The 21,824-nt window shown below is 40.4% G+C and overlaps 1 protein-coding gene and 1 pseudogene across 3 annotated transcripts in view; both read left to right on the forward strand.

The window, feature by feature from the left end:
• NDEL1 (nudE neurodevelopment protein 1 like 1) overlaps window positions 1–21,824 on the forward strand; it is a 45,661-nt gene that overhangs the window by 9,322 nt on the left and 14,515 nt on the right. For both annotated transcript variants that reach the window (XM_080678794.1, XM_080678793.1), the window contains exons 2-6: window positions 9,274–9,371; window positions 10,725–10,878; window positions 12,583–12,731; window positions 14,929–15,065; window positions 18,757–18,930. In XM_080678794.1, the coding sequence (XP_080534920.1) occupies window positions 9,286–9,371; window positions 10,725–10,878; window positions 12,583–12,731; window positions 14,929–15,065; window positions 18,757–18,930 (700 nt within the window). In that variant the 5' untranslated portion in view covers window positions 9,274–9,285. The remainder of the gene's footprint in view (window positions 1–9,273; window positions 9,372–10,724; window positions 10,879–12,582; window positions 12,732–14,928; window positions 15,066–18,756; window positions 18,931–21,824) is intronic.
• LOC308253395 (26S proteasome regulatory subunit 6A-like) lies at window positions 242–1,498 on the forward strand (annotated as a pseudogene). Its single transcript has one exon. The product of its transcript is annotated as a 26S proteasome regulatory subunit 6A-like (transcript).

Raw genomic sequence — 21,824 nt, forward strand, 5'->3', positions numbered from 1 at the left:
ATAAGGAAGAACTATTGATGTGAGATCCACTGGTTGCCTCCTGCACGCACTGGGGGCAGGGAGCCCACAACCCAGGTACGTGACCTTGATGGAATTGAACCTGCAGCTTTTCGGTGTTGCTCTAAACCACTGAACAACATTGGTCAGGGCTGAAATCTTTAAAAAATGTTTTATATAAGTGTTACTAAACTCAAGGGGTTTGCTGCTGGGGTGCTCTATTCAAGAAGGAGAAGTGCAGAAGATGGCTACTGTGTGGGATGAGGCTGAGCAGATGGAATTGGGGAAGAGGTGCTTAAGATGTCCACGGAAGAGATTATCCAGTGCACACGGCTGCTGGACAGTGAAATCAAGATTATGAAGAGCAAAGTGTTACGAGTTACCCATGAACTCCAAGCCATGAAGGACAAGATCAAAGAGAACAGTGAGAAGATCAAAGTGAACAAGACCCTGCTCTACCTTGTCTCCAACGTCATCGAGCTTTTAGACGTTGATCCCAATGACCAAGAGGAGGATGGTGCCAACATTGACCTGGACTCCCAGAGGAAGGGCAAGTGTGCTGTGATCAAAACCTCCATACAACAGACGTACTTCCTGCCTGTGATTGGGTTGGTGGATGCTGAAAAACTGAAGCCTGGAGACTTGGTGGGTGTGAACAAAGACTCCTATTTGATCCTGGAGTCTCTACCCACAGAGTAGACTCACGGGTGAAGGCCATGGAGATGGATGAGAGGCCCACAGAACAATACAGTGACATCGGGGGCTTGGGCAAGCAGATTCAGGAGCTGGTGGAGGCCATTGTCCTGCCAATGAACCACAAGTAGAAGTTGGAGAACTTGGGGACCCAACCTCCAAAGGGGGTGCTGATGTATGGGCCCCCAGGTACCGGGAAGACTCTGCTGGCCTGGGCCTGTGCTGCAAAGACCAAGGCCACCTTCCTGAAGCTGGCTGGCTCTCAGCTGGTGCAGATGTCTTCGGGGATGGTTCCAAGCTGGTCTGGGATGCCTTTGCCCTCGCCAAGGAGAAAGCTCCATTCATCATCTTTATTGGTGAGCTGGATGCCATTGGCACCAAGCGCTTTGACAGCGAGAAAGCCAGGGACCGGGAGGTGCAGAGGACGATGTTGGAGCTTCTGAACCAGCTGGACAGGTTTCAGCCCAACACCCAGGTCAAGGTAATCGCAGCCACCAATAAGGTGGACATCCTGGACCCTGCCCTGCTCCGCTCCGGACGCCTGGACTGAAAGATTGAGTTCCCGATGTCCAACGAGGAGGCCCGAGCCAGAATAATGCAGATCCACTCCTGAAAGATGAACGTCAGTCCAGAGGAGCTGGCCCACTGTACAGATGACTTCAACGGGGCCCAGTGCAAGGCTGTGTGTGTGGAGGCAGGCATGATCGCATTCCGCAGGGGTGCCAAGGAGTTCACCCACAAGAACTACATGGAGGGCATCCTGGAGGTGCAGGCCAAGAAGAAAGCCAACTTGCAGTACTATGCCTAGGGTGTCGCCCACCACACCATCCCCTGCTCTCTTGGTTAAAATTCATAATAAAAGATAGTTTCAGGTCTCTGAAAAAGAAAAAAAAAAAAAAGGAGAACTGGTTGGAGCAAGGTAGCTTCATTTTCTTTTTTTAAAATTTAATAAATCTGTATTGTTCAGATTATTATAATTGTTCCTCTATTTTTCCCCCCATAGCTCCCCTCTACCCGGTTCCCACCTCACCCTTTGCCCTTACCTCCCCGCCACTGTCCTCATCCACAGGTGTACGATTTTTGTCCAGTCTCTTCCCGCACCCCCCACACCCCTTTTCCCCTGAGAATTGTCAGTCCACTCCCTTTCTATGCCCCTGATTCTATTATATTCACCAGTTTATTCTGTTCATCAGATTTTTAATTCACTTGATTTTTAGATTCACTTGTTGATATGTATTTGTTGTTCATAATTTTTATCTTTACCTTTTTCTTCTTCTTCCTCTTCTTAAAGAGTACCTTTCAGCATTTCATATAATACTGGTTTGGTGTTGATGAACTCCTTTAGCTTTTTCTTATCTGTGAAGCTTTTTATCTGCCCTTCAATTCTGAATGATAGCTTTGCTGGGTAGAGTAATCTTGGTTGTAGGTTCTTGCTATTCATCACTTTGAATATTTCTTGCCACTCCCATCTGGCCTGCATAGTTTCTGTTGAGAAATCAGCTGACAATCATATGGGTGCTCCCTTGTAGGTAATTAACTGTTTTTCTCTTATTGCTTTTAATATTCTCTCTTTTTTCTTTTGCTTTTGGCATTTTAATTATGATGTGTCTTGGTGTGGTCCTCTTTGGATTCCTTTTGTTTTTTAAAAAATATATTTTATTGATATTTTACAGAGAGGAAGGGAGAGGGATAGAGAGCCAGAAACATCGATGAGAGAGAAACATCGATCAGCTGCCTCCTGCACACCTCCCACTGGGGATATGCCCGCAACCAAGGTACATGCCCTTGACCGGAATCGAACCCGGGACCCTTCAGTCCGCAGGCCGACGCTCTATCCACTGAGCCAAACCGGTTTCGGCTGGATTCCTTTTGTTTGGGGTTCTGTGCACTTCCTGGAGTTGTAAGTCTATTTCTTTCACCAGGTGGGGGAAGTTTTCAGTGATTATTTCTTCAAATAGGTTTTCAGTATCTTGCTCTCTCTCTTCATCTGGCACCCCCATAATTCTGATGTTGGTACGCTTGAAGTTGTCCCAGAGGCTCCTTACACTATCTTCAAATTTTTGGATTCTTTTTTCTTTTTGCTTTTCCGGTTGAGTGTTTTTTGCTTCTTTGTATTTCAAATCTTTGACTTGATTCTTGCGTTCCTCTAGTCTGCTGTTAGGTCTCTGTATAATATTTTTTATTTCAGTCAGTGTGTGTTTAATTTCTAGTTGGTCCTTTTTCATATCCTTGAGGGTCTCGCTAAATTTATTGGCCTTTTCTAGGAAATTCTTGAAAAACCTTATAACCGTGGTTTTGAACTCTATATCCAGTCATTTGCTTTCTTCCATTTCTTTCGTTTGTGATCTGTTTCTTTGTCTCCACATTTTCATTGCTTCCCTGAGTTGGTAGAGTAGCTTTGTGTGCTAGGTGTCCTATATGACTCAGTGGCTCAGCCTCCCCAGTTACCTGAGGTGGACACTCTTGGTACACCCCTTTGTGGACTGTGTGTACAGCCTTGTTGTAGTTAAGTCTTTTTTAAAAAAAATATTTTATTGATTTTTTACAGAGAGGAAGGGAGAGGGATAGAGAGTTAGGAACATCGATCAGCTGCTCCTGCACACCTCCGACTGGGGATGTGCCTGCAACCAATGTACGTGCCCTTGACTGGAATCGAACCTGGGACTTTTCAATCTGCAGGCCGACGCTCTATCCACTGAGCCAAACCAGTTAGGGCTGTAGTTAAGTCTTTTTTTTTTTAATATATTTTATTGATATTTTACAGAGAGGAAGAGAGAGGGATAGAGAGCTAGAAACATCGATGAGAGAGAAACATCGATCAGCTGCCTCCTGCACACCTCCCACTGGGGATGTGCCCACAACCAAGGTACATGCCCTTGACCGGAATCGAACCCGGGACCCTTCAGTCCGCAGGCCGACACTCTATCCACTGAGCCAAACCGGTTTCGGCTGTAGTTAAGTCTTGATTGTTGTTGGTATCACTGGGAGGAATTGACCTCCAGGCCAATTGGCTGTGAGGATCAGCTTTGTCTACGCCAGGAGAACTTCTGTTCTGGAGACAGCCTTATGAGACAAGATTTGCAAAATTGCAAAAGCCCCTGTGCTCAGCTTGGATGGGGCAGAGTCTCAGGGCTGAGCAGACAGCCTTGGCTTCCCGTTAGCCCTGCTTTATGAGGCCCCTGGGTCTCAGTTTCCCTCGGTAATCTCTGCAAGCACCTCTGAGAGAAAGCCGCCCTCGAGTTTCGCCCACTGCCAGACAGTTCAGTTTCTCCCCCCAATGAATCTGGATTCCCAGATTCTCACCCGGAACTGATGTTCAGCGCAATCAGGAGCTTCCGTTTTCCTCCTGCTAGAGAAAGCCAGCTGCACACTCAGCAGTCCTCTCTGTGCACACTCACGTGCGTGCCTCCAGACCTCTGCCTTTCGCGGCTCCCCTGAGTTTCCGTGCGTTCCTCTCTTTTCTCCACAGTCCAGACTACCCCTGTATGAGTCTGGGACCCCAGGGTCTCGTCCAGAACTGGGGTTCAGTGCAGTTGGAATGGGGGTTCAGTGCAGTTGGGAGCTTCTGTCTCCCTCCTGCTAGAGAAAGCTAGCCTGCCACTCAGCCACCCGTCGTCTCCACGTGTGTGTCTCCATACCTCAGCCTTTTGCAGCTCCTTTGAGTCTCCGTGTGCCCCTTTCTTTCCTTCTAGTTGTAGAATTTCCACTCAGCCAGCTTTCCTGTGGTTCTGGATGATGTCCGTTCTGTCTTTTAGCTGTAGTTTTGAAATTGTGCGAGGCAGCAGTTTAGGTGTTCACCTATGCCACCATCTTGGTTTCTCCTCCGGTAGCTTCATTTTCTTGCAGCAAGTGAAGGAGATGGGAATCATATTCAAAGGGAGGCTTAGCTATTGCTTATATACACTGGTTAATTACATGTTGACTTCTCCTTGGCAGTTGGCTATACTTATGAGGTTTATCCTGTTTACAGCTGCATCTGCAAAATTCTGAGCTGCATTTTAACATTTAGCAAGAAATAACATTTAGTGAAAGCTAGAACTGCCCAGACCTTGAGACCCTTGTCCTATTTAAACATAAGGGTCAGGACATTCTTATACTGCATTTTGATTTCTATGGAGTTTCTGCTGCCTTTTTTTTCTTTTTTTTAAAAAAATATTTTTATTGATTTCAGGGAGGAAGGGAGAGGGAGAGACGGAAACATCAATGATGAGAGAGAATCACTGATTGGCTGTCTCCTGTATGCTCCCTTCTGGGGATGGAGCCTGCAATCCAGGCATGTGCCCTTGACTGGAATCCAACCTGGGACCTTTCAGTCCTCAGGTCGACACTCTACCCACTGAGCCAAACCAGCTAGGGCTGCTGCCTTTTTTCTTACAAGAGTGATGTGCTTTCACCACAACCTCAGATTTACCCGGTTCCCAGTCCTGCTCTCTTGTTATGTGGGATTCCTCACTTTTCCTGGAGCCATCCAGCTGGTTGAGTTACTCTCTGGGTCGGATGAACTAGGGCTTTGTAATCCTGTGTTGGAGCCCTTATTTCTTGTACCTTGTGCTTTCAAGATCTTGGTTTTGTTTCCTTTTTTGTAACTGTGTTAGGAAGTGTGTGGGAGGTAACCCTCCTGAGTTCTTCTATGAGAAAAAAGTTCTCTCATTTCCTGAATTATCTGTTTCTCCTCAGTTCAGTAGGTCCTAGGATTTTCTTATTCGTGCTACTTGGTTTTCTCATTTGTCTGGATGGTTCTTGGCTTCCCATTCATATTTAACATGTAAGGGCTGACAATGATTATTTTAGGTAGTAAGGCTCTCCCCAACAGGTCCCAGCAGCTCCCTACTCTTTGATGTGGAGCCTATACTGAGCTTTAAAAGTGCCTGTGAATGTGGCTTGGCATGCATCAGACTTGATAATTTTGTCTAGCTGAGAATAATAGATATATAATCTTTGTCTAATATATGGTGGTGCATTGTGAGGTAGAAATAAACTACCCGCAAATCATTTTGCTTCATCCTGAAATAGGAATTTAGATGTTAATAAAGTAAATGAAAGCAAAGAGGGAATAATGACAGGTTATAAGTCATTTCAAGTATTTGTTGGATTTTTGGTGTGTTTCATGTTTCTGTTGATGCAGAAAGTATTTATAAATAAGACACAGGTCCTTCCTTCAGGAGCTAGCTGGAGAGACTTAATCTTTCACTTTTCTTTATGTCCTTTTTGTTTTAAGTTAAACTTTACTTGTGTTATTCTGAGCTTCATTACATTTTGCAAAAACATAATTTTTCAGATTGTGTATTAGAAACTGAATATTTGAACTGCACATTGATATATGGTTGGCAGTGTTCAAATGACAAGTGCATTTATCCAAATTTGAAGATCAGTGCCAATATTTTATTTAGGACTGGCTTTGTAGATTTTAAAAAAATATATTTTATTGATTTTTTACAGAGAGAAAGGGAGAGGGATCGAGAGTTAGAAACATCGATGAGAGAGAAACATCCATCAGCTGCCTCCTGCACACTCCCTACTGGGGATGTTCCCACAACTAAGGTACATGCCCTTGACCAGAATTGAACCTGGGACCCTTTAGCCTGCAGGTCGACGCTCTATCCACTGAGCCAAACTGGTTAGGGCTGTAGATTTTAATTGTAATCAATATTTTTGTTGGCATTTTGGGGAAAGATCTTATCTAGAGCATTCAGGGGATAGTGATTATTGCCTCACCTCTAGATGCTTCTCATGACCTGTAATTATATCTTCATCTGGGCTGTTAATATGTCCCTTTCCTCAAGGATACTTAGGCAGTAACTCTCAGGAATTATTGATACCATAAGGTGATGCCTTTAAGTGCTTTGGATTTTCTTTTGAAATATAAATAGCTCTTCCTGCCGGATTAGCTTCACCCACCTTACTACAAATTAAATTACAGTTACAAATAAGATTATTCCTACATTTGGGAAAATGGAGTGGAAATTGGGAGCCTTGATGAAGGAATAGGATTATAAAATTAATCAGTATTATTTACTAATCAGAAACATACTTCAAAAAAACATAGTCTAGTCCAAACTCTCATTAGATGAAAAAAACCGAGACTTAAAAGACTTTAGCAGGTTGCGTGAGATTTTTTTTTAATATGTATTTTATTGATTTTTTACAGAGAGGAAGGAAGAGGGATAGATAGTCAGAAACATCGATGAGAGAGAAACATCGATCAGCTGCCTCTTGCACACCTCCTACTGGGGATGTGCCCGCAACCAACTTACATGCCCTTGACCGGAATCGAACCTGGGACCTTTCAGTCCGCAGGCTGACGCTCTATCCACTGAGCCAAACCAGTTTTGGCTGCGTGAGATTTTAATGGTAGAATTGGAACCCTAGAATCCAGTCTCAGCAGCACTCCAAGTCTGCGGGGGGGGGGGGTGTGTTTACATTTTAATGTGTTACCATATTTTAAGGATAGCTCTGAGAGTAGAATAATATAAACAAAAATGTGTCAGTGTAAGGAAAATCAGATTACAGGAAGGGTGCATTTGGTGCACTAACTATTTATCCAGTACTTAATGTTTGATACATAGTAGGTGTTTAGTAAACATTTGCAAGCAATCTGTACTTTCATATTATGCTTGATGCCATGAAGGGATGCAAAATATGGAAAGGATCCATCTCTTTTCAAAGAACTCTTAGGCTGATTGGTAATTTAAAATAATTGGAAGATTGACTAACAAATGTCAAAAGTAATAGATGGTGTAGTCAGGAGAGACTTGACTAAAATAGAAAAAATTGCAGTAGGCCACAAAGGAATGAAGCTAAGTGCATTTAACTACATGTTAATTTTACTCACTGGAAACCACTCTGAAATTGAAGTTCTGTATATGTTCTTGTCTGTGACTTTTTGCTAAATCTTCATGAATAGCATTCTATAACTCTTGTTTTTATTAATTTGCTTTTAAAGCTTGTCTTGAATTCTTGCTGCCTGTATGGATTAGGTTGAATCAATTTTGGTTTAATTTAGTAAGTACAGTAATAGAATATCTGCTAATGTGTAAGCAGTGTGCCCAGGTAGAAATAAGTCAGAATAATGCATAGCCTAATAAGGGGACATAGAAGTGTAACTATGTGGTAAATATATTCGTGAAAGCATGTTTGGGTATAGAGGTAGCCAAGAGTGTGGGAGATTTTAGTGCTATCTGGGTGAGAGTGAGAAAGGCTTTCTGGGAAAGGTGACAGCTAGGTTATTTATTTATTTATTTTTTTCAGAGAGGAAGGGAAAAGGGAGAGAGAGAGAGAAACATCAATGATGAGAGAGAGTCATTGATTGGCTGCCTCCTGCACACCCCCTACTGGGGATCGAGCCCACAACCCAGGCATGTGCCCTTGACAAAATTGAACCCGGAACCCTTCAGTCCTCAGGCTGACGCTCTATCCACTGAACCAAACCAGCTAGGGCTGACAGCTAGGTTTTAAAGTATAAATAGAAGCTCTCCAAATATACAAAGAAGGGAGAGCCATTCTAGGTAGAGAAAACATCCTGAACTGAAACAGAATGGTGTGTTAAGACAACTTTGAACAGTATTGGTGGATACAAAGTGGGATGCTTGGGGAGGGGGTTATAGGAGGTAAGACTCTTAAAGAACTTGGCTTCTTAAAGTTAGGCATGGTATGGAGCTCACTGTCTTTGGTATTCCATTTGTCCTTGACAATCAATTGGGAGTTTTAGGTAGTCAGTCCAAATGCAAGGTTAATTACATAGGCATTTTTTTCCTACCTGCTATGAACGCTGTGGGAGAAGAACCAAATAAAAGAACATTAAAGTTGGAGGATTAGTGGATTTAATAGAAGACGCTTTGTATTTAAAAGAGAATTAACAGGAAGGTTTTAGAAATGTAATAAAAGTAACATTGAAAATGTAGTCTATGATCTCCTAGTTACTAGGAGACCTAGTACTAGGACTTAGTACGATGACCTGGCTTAAGTGTTTCAAGCAGGTGTTTTGAAGCAGTTATACAACAGAGAAAGGCATGCAGTAGAATTAGTTCTGACAATAAGCTTGTTACTGTCACCTGATTTCCAGGAGCTCAGTTGGCTTTAAGCCAACTGCTGGAGCCCTGTGTGCAGGATGATTCTGTTGGGCCAATTCACCAGAACCTAGGGCTGCTGTGACCAGAAGTGCTTTATACCTAAGAACTTGGTTGATCTCCTGTCCTATCATGACCTCATCCACAATATTGGTGGTCCCCAATAGAGGGGTAGTGAAGTGATTTATATGCAATAAAGAGTTAACCACTCTTGCCCTAACCGGTTTGGCTCAGTGGATAGAGCGTCAGCCTGCGGACTCAAGGGTCCCAGGTTCGATTCCGGTCAAGGGCATGTACCTTGGTTGTGGGCACATACCCAGCAGGGAGTGTGCAGGAGGCAGCTGATCGATGTTTCTCTCTCATCATGTTTCTAACTCTCTATCCCTCTCCCTTCCTCTCTGTAAAAAATCAATAAAATATATTAAAAAAAAAAAAAGTTAACCACTCTTAGAATCTTTCATGGTTAACTTCCTCCAAAATGCTGCAGATTTATAAGTGTGTTTTTAATATTTTACAGGCTTTCTTGATCATGGATGGTGAAGATATACCAGATTTTTCAAGTTTAAAGGAGGAAATTACTTATTGGAAGGAATTGTCCTTAAAGTATAAACAAAGGTAATGTTGAAAAACATCCTAAAAATAGGGGAGGGCATTTGGAACGCACCATCTCTAGCATGTGCATTTTTTTTAAAAAACATAAAGCTAAAATTAAGAGTTTTAGATTTCGGATTGGAATTCTAGAGCTAGTCATAACATTGCTTGTATTTAAATAGTACAAAAATGCCATAAATCCTTATTATATTACTCAAGTTATTAAAATAGTAAGAAAACTTAGTGTCACTGATTTTTTTTTTCTGGTAGCTTACATCCTTTTATGTTTATTATTCTAATTGGCCATTTTTGGCTGCTGTGGGTACACTGCTGCCTCATCATTTCGGTCTTTTGGAGATTCTGATAGGCTGTCTGAGACTTCAGACAGCAGACCTGAGTTCTCAGGCAAACACTATCAATGTCTGGAGCCAGAAAAGCTTTGAGGGAGGGGAGAAGAGCTTCAGGTGTATGCAGCATTTTATAAAATCTCAATTATTTTAATTAGCTGGGAGAATTTTTACATAATCTTGTGAGCACCAAAACTGATTTTAAATTTCTTTTTAAAATGGAATTTTTCTAAAATAAATATACATTTTCGTACTTTGGTTAACAGAGTTTTCTAAGTCTTATTAAACCTTTTATTGCTATGTCATTGCTATTGCTGAAGCTAGTTATATTGTGCCAGTGGATATAAAAGGTGGGTGTCTATGGCAGGGGTTCTTTTTTTTCTTCTTTTTAAAATGTATTTTTATTGATTTCAGAGAGGAAGGGAGAGGGAGATAGAAACATCATTGATGAGAGGGAATCATGGATTGGCTGCCTCCTGCACGCCCCCTACTGGGGACCAAGCCCACAATAGGGCATGTGCCCTGACCAGAAATTGAACTGTGACCTCCTGGTTCATAGATTGACGCTCAAACCCTGAGGCACATCAGCCAGGCTATGGCAGAGGTTCTTGTTTTTTGTGTGCAATAGATTCCTTAATAGGCTGGGGAAACCTGCAGACCCCTTCTCGAATAATGTTTTTAAATGCATAAAATTAAATAATAGAATTACAGAGGAAACCAATTATATTGAAAAAATTATCTAAATATTAAACTGATTTGCAGGATATTAATATGTGCTTCTTTATTAATACATTAAGTAAGGAAGAGCTAGCAGTGAATGTATAAAATGTTAGTCCTTTTAGGGCCTATAACTCATTTTCATTGAGCCTTGAATATAAAGTAAGAGATGTGTAAAACATTGTCTTTATTATTTAGTATATTATAGCATAGCATTCAGGCAAAAATTTTTGAATTGATATGTAATAGTCTAAGATGATCCTTTTGGTTCCTACTAACTACAACTTATCTTTCCCACTTTGTTTTTTATTAGCTTCCAGGAAGCTCGGGATGAGCTAGTTGAATTTCAGGAAGGAAGCAGAGAATTAGAAGCAGAGTTGGAGGCACAATTAGTACAGGCTGAACAAAGAAATAGAGACTTGCAAGCTGATAACCAAAGACTGAAATATGAAGTGGAAGCATTAAAGGTAATTGTGGCAGTAGGAGCCTGGTGTCTAATGTACTTGGCTTTATTAAAATGAAAAATGTATTTTTTCAAGAGGAGTTTAAGAGCAGCTGGCAACAAAAAACATAAAAGGAGGCTTAAAGTGGATTTTTGTCAAACTGTTTTCTTTCATGGAACCAAGGGAGAGATGATTTAGAGTTTAGGAGTTCACTTAGAAAGTCTGTGGTCATCAGTGTTTTAGTGATCATGTTCCTAGATATAATTTTGTAGTCCCTATCCAATATAATAAAGAGGTGATATGCAAATTGACCATCACTCCAATACACAAGATGGCCACCCCATGTGGACACAAGATGTCTGCCACAAGATGGCTGGCAGGGGAGGGCAGTTGTGGGCAATCAAGGCCTGCAGGGGAGGGCAGTTGTGGGGGACCAGGCCAGCAGGGGAGGGCAGTTGTGGGCAATCAAGGCCTGCAGGGGAGGGCAGTTGTGGGCAACCAGGCCTGCAGGGGAGGGCAGTTGGGGGTGACCAGGCCTGCAGGGGAGGGCAGTTGGGGGGGACCAGGCCTGCAGGGGAGGGCAGTTGGGGGGGGACCAGGCCTGCAGGGAGGGCAGTTGGGGGGGACCAGGCTGGCAGGGGAGGGCAATTAGGGGTGACCGGGCTGGCAGGGGAGGGCAGTTAGGGGCAACCAGGCCTGCAGGGGAGGGCAGTTGGGGGCAACCAGGCCTGCAGGGGAGGGCAGTTGGGGGGGACCAGGCCTGCAGGGGAGGGCTGTTAGGGGTGACCAGGCTGGCAGGGGAGGGCAGTTAGGGGCAATCGGGCTGGCAGGCAAGCAGTTAGGTGTTGATCAGGCCAGCAGGGGAGTGGTTAGGGGGTGATCAGGCTGGCAAGCAGAAGCTGTTAGGGGCAATCAGGCAGGTGAGCGGTTGGGAGCCAGCAGTCCTGGATTGTGAGAGGCATGTCCCACTGCCCGTTCAGGCCCGATCTCACCAGGATCGGGCCTAAACGGGCAGTCGGACATCTCTCAAGAGGTCCCAGATTGGAGAGGGTACAGGCTGTGCTGAGGGACACCCCCCCCCTCTAGTAATAAGCTGCCTGATTATTTGTTTTGATAAGGCTCCTCATTTTGTGGCACTTAAAATTATATTTGTATGAAATATACACATTTATTTCATTATTGTTCATAGTCTCTTTGGTTTTGGGGTTTAGTTTGGATTTAAAAACTGCCTTCTAAAAGGAATTTTCAGGAGTAAAAGGATTAGCCCCTTTTGTTGCTCTTTAACTACCTGCCTGAGCAAAATGCTTAGAGACTTTCCGTGTCTGGGGAGTAGGTGGGTTTGGGAAGGTGGGGGTGGGCAGGTAAGGGGTAGGGAATTTGAACTCTGACAGTCTACTTCTTTGTGCTTGCCCTGAACTGTATTCAGCCTGAGATCCCAGCAGTTCCCCCACCATGTTTGGGATTTTCATTATTTTACTTTTTTCAGAGAGACCAATATTAGATTTCTGAGAGGAGAATGGATGGCTATTTAAACCTTATATGAGTTAAGTCACTTGGAATGAATGTGTGATTGTTTTTAAATATTGTAAAAAGGAGAAGGGGTGCCATCAACTTGGATTGTGAGTGAATTCCTTGGATTTTTCCTCCTCTTTAACTTGGGTTGCATCCTTCATGAAAGAAAACTACATATTAATGACACGTACTTTTTTCCTATACCCATGCCTTTAGGAGAAACTAGAACATCAATATGCACAGAGCTACAAGCAGGTCTCAGTATTAGAAGATGATTTAAGTCAGACTCGAGCCATTAAGGAGCAGCTGCATAAGTATGTGAGAGAGCTGGAGCAGGCCAATGACGACCTAGAGCGAGCAAAAAGGTGAATGATGTGCATTTTGTTAGAATAACCAAAGGTGGCAATCAGTGATTAAAATGTATGTCTTTACTTTCAACTTATCACCTAGATCTTAGTCCCAGAACACTTCCTTTTGGTACTCATCGCATTGAAACTAACCAAAAATTCTTATCTTCCCAGATGATTCCCTTCTAAGCTTTTCTTTTTTCCTTCTTTCATGTACTCTTGTTCCTCTTGGCTTTTCATTAAAATATGTATCATTCATTCCTCTTATCTATCCCTCTCTTTCTCAAGACCACCACACTTTTTGTAGGTCCTCATACTTTTTTTTTAAAAACAGTTGTGTTTCTTTTTTAAAAAAAACTCAGATGTGTTTCTTTTTTTTCTTTTCTTTTTTTTAATATATTTTATTGATTTTCTACAGAGAGGAAGGGAGAGGGATAGAGAGCTAGAAACATCGATGAGAGAGAAACATCGATCAGCTGCCTCCTGCACACCCCCTACTGGGGATGTGCCCGCAACCAAGGTACATGCCCTTGACCGGAATCGACCCCGGGACCCTTCAGTCTGCAGGCCGACGCTCTATCCACTAAGCCAAACCGGTTTCGGCTTTTTTTTTTTTTTTTTAATTGATTTTAGAGAGGAAGGGAGAGGGAGAGAGAGAGATAGAAACATCAATGATGAGAGAGAATCATTGATTGGCTGCCTCCTGCACACCCCCTACTGGGGATCGAGCCCACAATCTGGGCATCTGCCCTTGACCAGAATCGAATCCGGGACCCTTCAGTCCGCAGGCTGACACTCTATCCACTGAGCCAAACCAACTAGGGTGGTCCTCACATCTTAAACCTGAATTTTCTAGCTAATCTGTCTTTAAATTTTTACTCCTTTTTATTCTCTTCTGTTTTAATATCGACCGATGAGTTTTCTCAAAATAGTGCTTTAATTATGATTTTGATGAATAACCTATAGTGGCTTGCTATTACTATTGCCAGCTTTCATATATCTGTAAAGTAGTTGTTTCTTAACCATTCCAAATTTAATTCCTCTTATTTTATTCCTATTACTTTATTATCTGGTATTTTTTTCCTTAAATAGTTGAGTGACTTAAATGCCTGATATGATGCTAGAGTTGAGGATACAAAGATAAACTAGCCACTGCCCTTGGGTATAACAGGTGTGGACATTTCATATGATAAATACTCTAGTAGAAAGAGTGTACAAGTCGTTCCAGGGCATAGAGCAGGGAGCAGCTGAAGTTACCCTGGGGGTGTTGGGGAAGCAGAACATACAAGGAGAAATAGAAGTTAACCAAGTGAAGAGAGAAATGCAGAGGCAGAGGCAGAAAAGTGTGTGAGGTATTAATATTTCACTTTGAAATATATAGAGACATGGCTGAACAAGATGAGGCTGAAAGGGGGTTGAGACCAGGTTGTGAAGAACCTTGTGTGCAATGTTTGATATCATTCTATAGGCATTGGGGGCCTCTTTAATAATTTTTTAAACAAAGGAGTAATAATTTAGACTGTGATTTCATCCGATAGTACTGAGGAATTGGAATAGAGAGGAGGAGATGTAAAGACCTCTAATCACTATCATTTTGGAGTAATCCAGGTATTGGATGGAGAATTGAACGGGGGCAGAATATTGAAAGAGAGCAAATGGAATTGAAAGATATTTGGACAGTTGACAGGATTTGATAAAATTGGACATTGCATTATGAGTTCTGATGAGGTTAGAGAATTTTATATCTAGCAGGTAGCACATAGCAGGTAGTGGACACATAGTAGATACATGTTAATGTTTGTTGAATAAAGGAGTAAGATGAGAAATGCAGGAAGAAGAAAAGAATTGGTAGGAAGAATGTAAATGGAGCGGGACCTGGGACTTTGTGTTTTAAACAAATTTTTAGTTAATTCTTACATATTCTAAAACTATTGAAAAGTTTTCCTGAATGTGATTATATTGTGGTTAAAATCCAGTGGGGAGAACTTTAAGGAATTTAGATGGGAATTTAAGAGAAAAGAATATATTTAATGGCCTTAAATGATAGCAGAAGCTCTAAATGCCACCAGAGATCAGAAGGAGTGAGATCATTTTCTTTGAACTGGGCCAGGCTTTCTAGGTCAGGAAATGATATGAGATAAACTGACAGTTTCCTTTTGTATTACCTATTTGCCCATTATTTATTTAATTCATGGATTCTATATTTTTTTTTTAGGGCAACAATAGTTTCACTGGAAGACTTTGAACAGAGGCTAAATCAGGCCATTGAACGGAATGCATTTTTAGAAAGTGAACTTGATGAAAAGGAATCTTTATTGGTCTCTGTTCAGAGGTTAAAGGATGAAGCAAGAGGTAAAATTTATAACTTAAATGAAATCTTGCTGTCCCTAAGCCAGAGTTCTAAGCTAGCTTCAGGATCAACTTGGTAAAGCTATACATTTATATACTTTATCAGACACTATGCTAAGAACTTTTAATCTTAACTTACTTAATACCTACATCATCAACTCTAGGAAGTAGGTAGGTATTATCATCCCTATATTATAGGTCATAAAATTGAGGCACAGAGAGTTTGCATTTGTCCAAAGTCTGATAACTTGTCAGTTGGAATTCAAACCATGGTCTGTTTTCCAAAGCCTTAATCACTACCACTGTGCATATACTGCTTGCTTAGTTTGGGTTTTTCCTTCTACCTAAATAATTTCGTTATGCACATAATAACGTGTACATTGCTGTTTATATATTGTATGTCTAATGAATATATATACTTTAAAATTCTCCTTACCTCCCCCCCTTTTTAAAATGCATTGTAGTATGCAGAATATTACAAAGAAGAAAATAATGCCAATCCATTTATCTTGATAGAACCCACTAGCAGTTTCGTGTGTTTCTTTCCAGTCTTTTCCATGATTATGCTTACCTATATATTTATATCTATATATCTATATATATTTATATATATATGTTCATATATATATAATTAGGACCACACAATATATACATATGTATTTTTTTCTGTCCTCCCCTTTTTTCACTTCTTAATATAGTGAATATAATTCATGCCATTAAAACATCTTTTAAAACAGGTTTTAATAATGTATAATGTTTATTATATATATTTTATTTGATGGGTTCTTTATTATCAGTGGTTAATTTTTTGCTATAAATAGTGCTGTGAATAGGATTCTTGGACTTAATATTTAGGAATATCTGATAATTTCTTTGGAATAGATTCTTAAAAGTGGCAAAGGATATAAATGTTTTAATGGTCATAAAAGACACTGCTAAATTACTTTTTAGATAACTGGTATGTTTATACCCCTATGGCAGTGATTGAGAGTGTTGTTCTCACACTGTTAATTAGCATTGTGAATAGTAAAAATAGGTTAAAAATTATTTAAAAATCCATTGCAAAGTTGAAAGTTGATACCTCATTTTTAAACAATTTGTAATTCTTTTATTTCAAAAAATATATTATTGATTTCAGAGAGGAAGGGAGAGGGAGAGAGAGATAGAAACATCAATGATGAGAAAGAATCATTGATTGGCTACCTCCTGCACACCCCTTACTGGGGATTGAGCCCGCAACCAGGGCATGTGCCCTTGACTGGAATTGAACCCAGGACTCTTCAGTCCACAGGCTGATACTCCTCTATCCACTGAGCCAAACCAGCTAGGCTTTGTAATTCTTTGATTACTACTTATGAAACATTTGGTCTAATGTTTAAAACTAGTTTTACATGCTTTTTCTTTTTTTAAGAACTTCATCTGGCCCGGCCGGCGTAGCTCAGTGGTTGAGTGTCGACCTATGAGCCAGGAGGTCACGGTTCGATTCCCGGTCAGGGCACATGCCTGGGTTGCGGGATTGATTCCATCCAATGATTCTCTCTCATCATTGATGTTTCTATCTCTCTTGCTCTCTCCCTTCCTCTCTGAAATCAATAAAAATATTAAAAAAAAAAAAACTTCATCTGAAGAACTTCTCATAATTTATATAATTATAAAATATTAACTCTGTTTTATTTATTTGTTTACTAGAGGCCAGATGCACAAAATTCGTGCAAGAGTAGGTCTTCCTTCCCCCAGCTGCCAGCACCAGCTTCCCTCTGGCACCTGGGACCTGGGCTTCCTTCCCGGCAGGCACCCGGGACCTGGGCTTCCCTCCGGCCCCAGCTTCGTCTGGAATGACATCCGGTCTAATTAGCGTATTACCCTTTTATTATTCTTTTATTATTATAGATAACTGTGGTTAAAACACATAAAATTTACCATACACACACACACACACACACACACACACACACACACTTATTTATTTTTAGCTTCACCCGAGGACATGTTCATTGATTTTTAGAGAAAGGGAACAGGGGGTGGGGGCGGGGAGAGAGAGAGAGAGAGAGAGAGAGAGAGAGAGAGGGAGAAACATTGATGTGCTGCCTCCCGAACTTGCCCTGATAGGAATCGAACCTGGAACGTAGACATGTATCTTGACTGGGAATTGAACCCTGGACTTTTTTTGGTGTACGGACAGATACTCCAATCAACTGATCCACAATGGCCAGGGCTAAAATTTACCATCTTAACCATTTTTAAGTATACAGTTCAGTAGTGTTAACTATGTTCACATTGTTATGCAACAGATGGCTAGGATTTTTTTATGTTGCAAAATTGAAACTATACCCATTGAACAACAACTCCCCATTTCCCCTTCTTCCCAGCCCTTGGCAATCACATTTCTTCTTTCTGTTGCTAGCTATGAGTGTGACTACTTTAGATACCTCATATAAGTGAAATCACACAGTGTTTGTCTTTTGTGATTGCTTTATTTCACTTTGCATAATATTCTGAAGGTTCATCCATGTTGTGGCATGTGATAAAATTTCCTTTTGTTATAAGGCTGAATAATATTCCCTTGTATATATACCACACTTTTTGATCCATTTATCTGTGGACAGACACTTGGGTTGCTTCCACCTCTTGGCTATTTTGAATAATGCTGCATTGAACATGGATGTGCAAATATGTCTTTAAGATCTTGGTTTGAATTCGTTTGGATATGTATCCAGAAGTGGGATGACTTTGTATTCCCTTTTTAACATAAGCAAGTATTCTGTAGGTCCGTTGCATAACTGGAAAAGAAGATATTAATTTTGGGTTGAAAATTCAACTTCGAATGCAAGAAAAATATTGCAACTATTTTGACTACTTCCTTTCTAAAAAAAGATATGTCATAGTGACAATGAACAATACCAACCCATTTAAAATTATAAAGATGCACTTTATTGATTTTTGCAATGATCCCCAAACTACATCATCCTATATAATAAAGAGCCAATATGCTAATTAGACCGAACAGTGGAATGACCTGGATGTTCTTCTGGATGTCCTTCTGGACGAAGTTGGGGCTGCGAGGGCCGAGCCCCTTGCCTCTAGTTTCAAAATAAAAGCAAATGAGTTGATAAAGAATAATTTTGTGTCATATATATGTTTTTTTTAAATCCTCACCCGAGGACATGCTTAGAGAAAGGAGAGAGAGAGAGAGAGAAAGAAAGGAACATCGATTGGTTGCCTGTTTTATTCCTTTTGTGCATATGGGCATAGATAACAGTTTTCTTAAGTTATAGCGTTTTTCAATTCTAAAAGATCATTTAACCCTGGCCAGATGGCGCATTTGGTTATAGTATTATCCCGATATGACAAGGTTGTGGGTTTGATCCCCAGTCAAGGCACATATAAGAATTGATGTTTCTCTCTTTCTCTCTCTCTCTCTCCCTCCCCCCCTCTCTCTCTTCCCCTCCCTCTCCCTTTCTCCTTTCATCTCTCTCTCTCAAATAAAATTTTTAAAAAAATAAATATTATAAAAGAGAGATCATTTAGACAGTAGGGTTGTCATGTTTATTCCCCTAGAAATAATTGTTAAAAAGGAAATTCATATTGAGAAATAATAATTTAGGAATAAAGTCTTTATTTCATTTTAGATGTGACTTTGCTTTATATGTTTGTTTTCTCTAGTGAGTATTACTACCTTTGCTACATTTTACAGATTTAAGACAAGAACTAGCAGTTCGGGAAAGACAACAGGAAGTAACCAGAAAGTCGGCTCCCAGTTCTCCAACTCTAGATTGTGAAAAGATGGATTCTGCTGTCCAGGCGTCACTTTCTTTGCCAGCAACTCCTGTTGGCAAAGGAACAGAGAACAGTTTTCCTTCACCAAAAGGTTTGTAATGTCTTTTGTTTCTTGCTATTCTTTTTTGTTGTTGTTGTTAATCTTCACCTGAGGATATTTTTTCCATTTATTTTTTAGAGAGAGTGGAAGGGAATGGGGAGGGAGGGTGGGAGGGAGAAAGAGAGAGAGAGAGAGAGAGAGAGATGAGAGACATTGTTTGGTTGCCTCTCATTAGTTGCCTCCTGCTAGGCTCAACCTGGGGCCAGGGACTGAACCTGCAGCTCAGGTACATCCCCTTGACCAGGAATCGAACCTGCAACCCTTAGATGTGAATACGATGCTCATACCATTGAGCCACATGGGCTAGGTCTGTCTTTTTGCAACTATGGTAGATTATCAACTTAGGGGATTTGCTGATGAAGCAGTAGTTGCTAAAGTTTAAGCAAAATTTCAGTTTAAAAGTTGGTTAAATCTGTGTGAAGAAGAAGAAATTATTTTCCTAAGCCACTCAGCCATAGGAAACAATGAGAATGCTGGCTAGGTTTAAGACAAAAGCCACTTAATAAACTGAGATTTTGAAAAGTTGGAAAGTTTTTAAAGGAAGTTTATTTTTTTTAATTATAGCAGTAATGTATGTTCATGTAGAGGATTTTAAAAACAGAAAAGCGAAAATAAAAACCATCTGTAATCACACCGTTTAAAGTTAACTACTCTTAACACTTTTAATTTTTTTCTTATTGTGTATGCTTATTTGTGTTTGTGCCTACCTTGTTACACACAAAATTTTTTGGGATCATGTTTAAGTCCAGTTTTATTTCTTGCTTTTGCCACTTAACATATCATGGGTAGACTAGAAGCCTTTATGCTAACATTTGAGAATTATACATGGGATATATAGATACTCAAGTTACCAGACTCGAGTACCATTGGCTTGGATAGGCATGTCCATTCTATTACATGCCTCTGTAGCTGCATGCTGAATGTCATAAGTAACATTCAGAGTAACTGTTGAGTACATAGAGAATATTCTTTTTGCCATCAGCCAATGTGTTTTTTAATCCTGAGAAGCAGAAAAGCCATTTAGTAGCCACTAGAATAGAACCCTGAAGCTCTCAGTTCAGATTTAGTGTTTTGCAGCTTGCAGATCATATTTCAGCTACTCCCACTCCCCTATGGAAGGATCTTCCTACCCTTTTTTTAAATACAGGATTATATCTTTCATAGTGAGATGATAAGATTTTCTGTCTGGGCAATTAGTGTAGTAAGCTCTCTAAATCTGTGCTGTCCAATACAGAAGCCACTAGTCATATGTGACTAAATTTAAATTTTTACTAATTTAATATGAATTAAAATTTAAAAATCAGTTTTTGGTTGTATTAGTCACATTCCAAGTGCTCAGTAGTCCTTGAATAGATAATTCATCTATTCTTATGAGTTGAAATTAGATAAGGTATGTGAAAATGCTGAATAATCAAAAGGTGTTACTAATTGTACTAGTATGTGTTGAGTGTCCTGCTGAGGACATAGAGCTGGTAATATATAGGTTATAGCAGTCCTCAAAAGCTTTCACTGTTCATTTTTCAGAATGGTGCTTGTGTATTTCAGGTCCTCAGAATTACTGACATTTGAAAATTAACAAAGGTTTGCTTTTACTCATTAGAATTATGCAGATGAGTTCTGTAAACTTTTTATTTGAGTACTAATCAGAATAATCAGGAGCTGAAATCAAGGTAACACCCAGAGGGAGGTGTACATTCTTTTACAGCTTGTTAGATTTTTCATGTAAGAACTTGGGGTGGGGGAGTGTCAGTAGGATGTAGAGTTTACTCTGGCACAGAATTAAGATAGGTCAACCCAAAGGCAGTAATCTTGTCCAAATAGACACACTTTTAGACTGGAACTGACAGTGTAAACTCACCTAAAGCTGCTGTATACTGGATCACGGCAGTTTTGTGACAAGATCAGCACAGACATAGAAGCAGGAGGTTAGAGAAATCAGTGACAAGGTTGAAGAACATCTCTTTGAAATGGTCTGTTTAAAAAAAAAAATTTTTTTTATTGATTTCAGAGAAGAAGGGAGGGAGAAACATCAATTATGAGAACCATTGATTGGCTTCCTCCTGCACACCCCCTACTGGGGATCACACCTACAACCTGGGCATGTGCCCTTGACCGGATTTGAACCCAGGACTCTTTAGTCTGCAGGCCGATGCTCTATTCACTGAGCCATACCAGCTAGTGCTGAACTGGTCTGTTTTAAATTGCATTGTATTGATACAATGCCTGTTTCCAAAAGGCATTTAATACAGTTTATCATTAAAGCACAGATATAATACCTAAAGTACAAAATTTGAGGAGAATAGGGAAAGCTGAGATTCAGAAATTCCTGCCAAGGAAAGTCTAGTAGTTTATTTATATCACATTGAGCACCTATTATATGCCACACATTATTCTAGATTCTGGGAGTATAGTGATGAATAAGACAAGTCAGTGAGATTACATTCTAAAGAACAGGATGGTAAACAGCAGCAGCAGCTGCAAAAGCATTTTACATGTCGATCAGCACTTAGGAAAACAAAAAATAATAGCTAACATTTATTAAGTACTTACTGTGCTAGACATTTTAAAAACATGTTAACTAGTTTAAACTTCACAACAACTCTGAGGTAAGTTAATTATTAGCTTCTTTTGCATATGGGTAACTTACTCAAGGTCACACAGGTATCAAATGACGAGATGGATTTGTATCTAGCAGTTCCACTTAAGAGCTCTTAACCATTATGCTATTTATGTCAAAAATAAGTTGGAGAAATGTGCACAATTGGAAACCTTTGCTGAAGGGCATGGAAGAAGAGCATGAATAGCATGCTCAATACTATGATTCTGAATGGGAAAACTTAATTTTGTTGTAATATCTATTCTCCCCAAATCAATCAATAATTTAA

The sequence above is a fragment of the Plecotus auritus genome (genome assembly GCF_963455305.1).
Source record: "Plecotus auritus genome assembly, chromosome: 7".
In the NCBI taxonomy this organism is placed as follows: Eukaryota; Metazoa; Chordata; class Mammalia; order Chiroptera; family Vespertilionidae; genus Plecotus; species Plecotus auritus.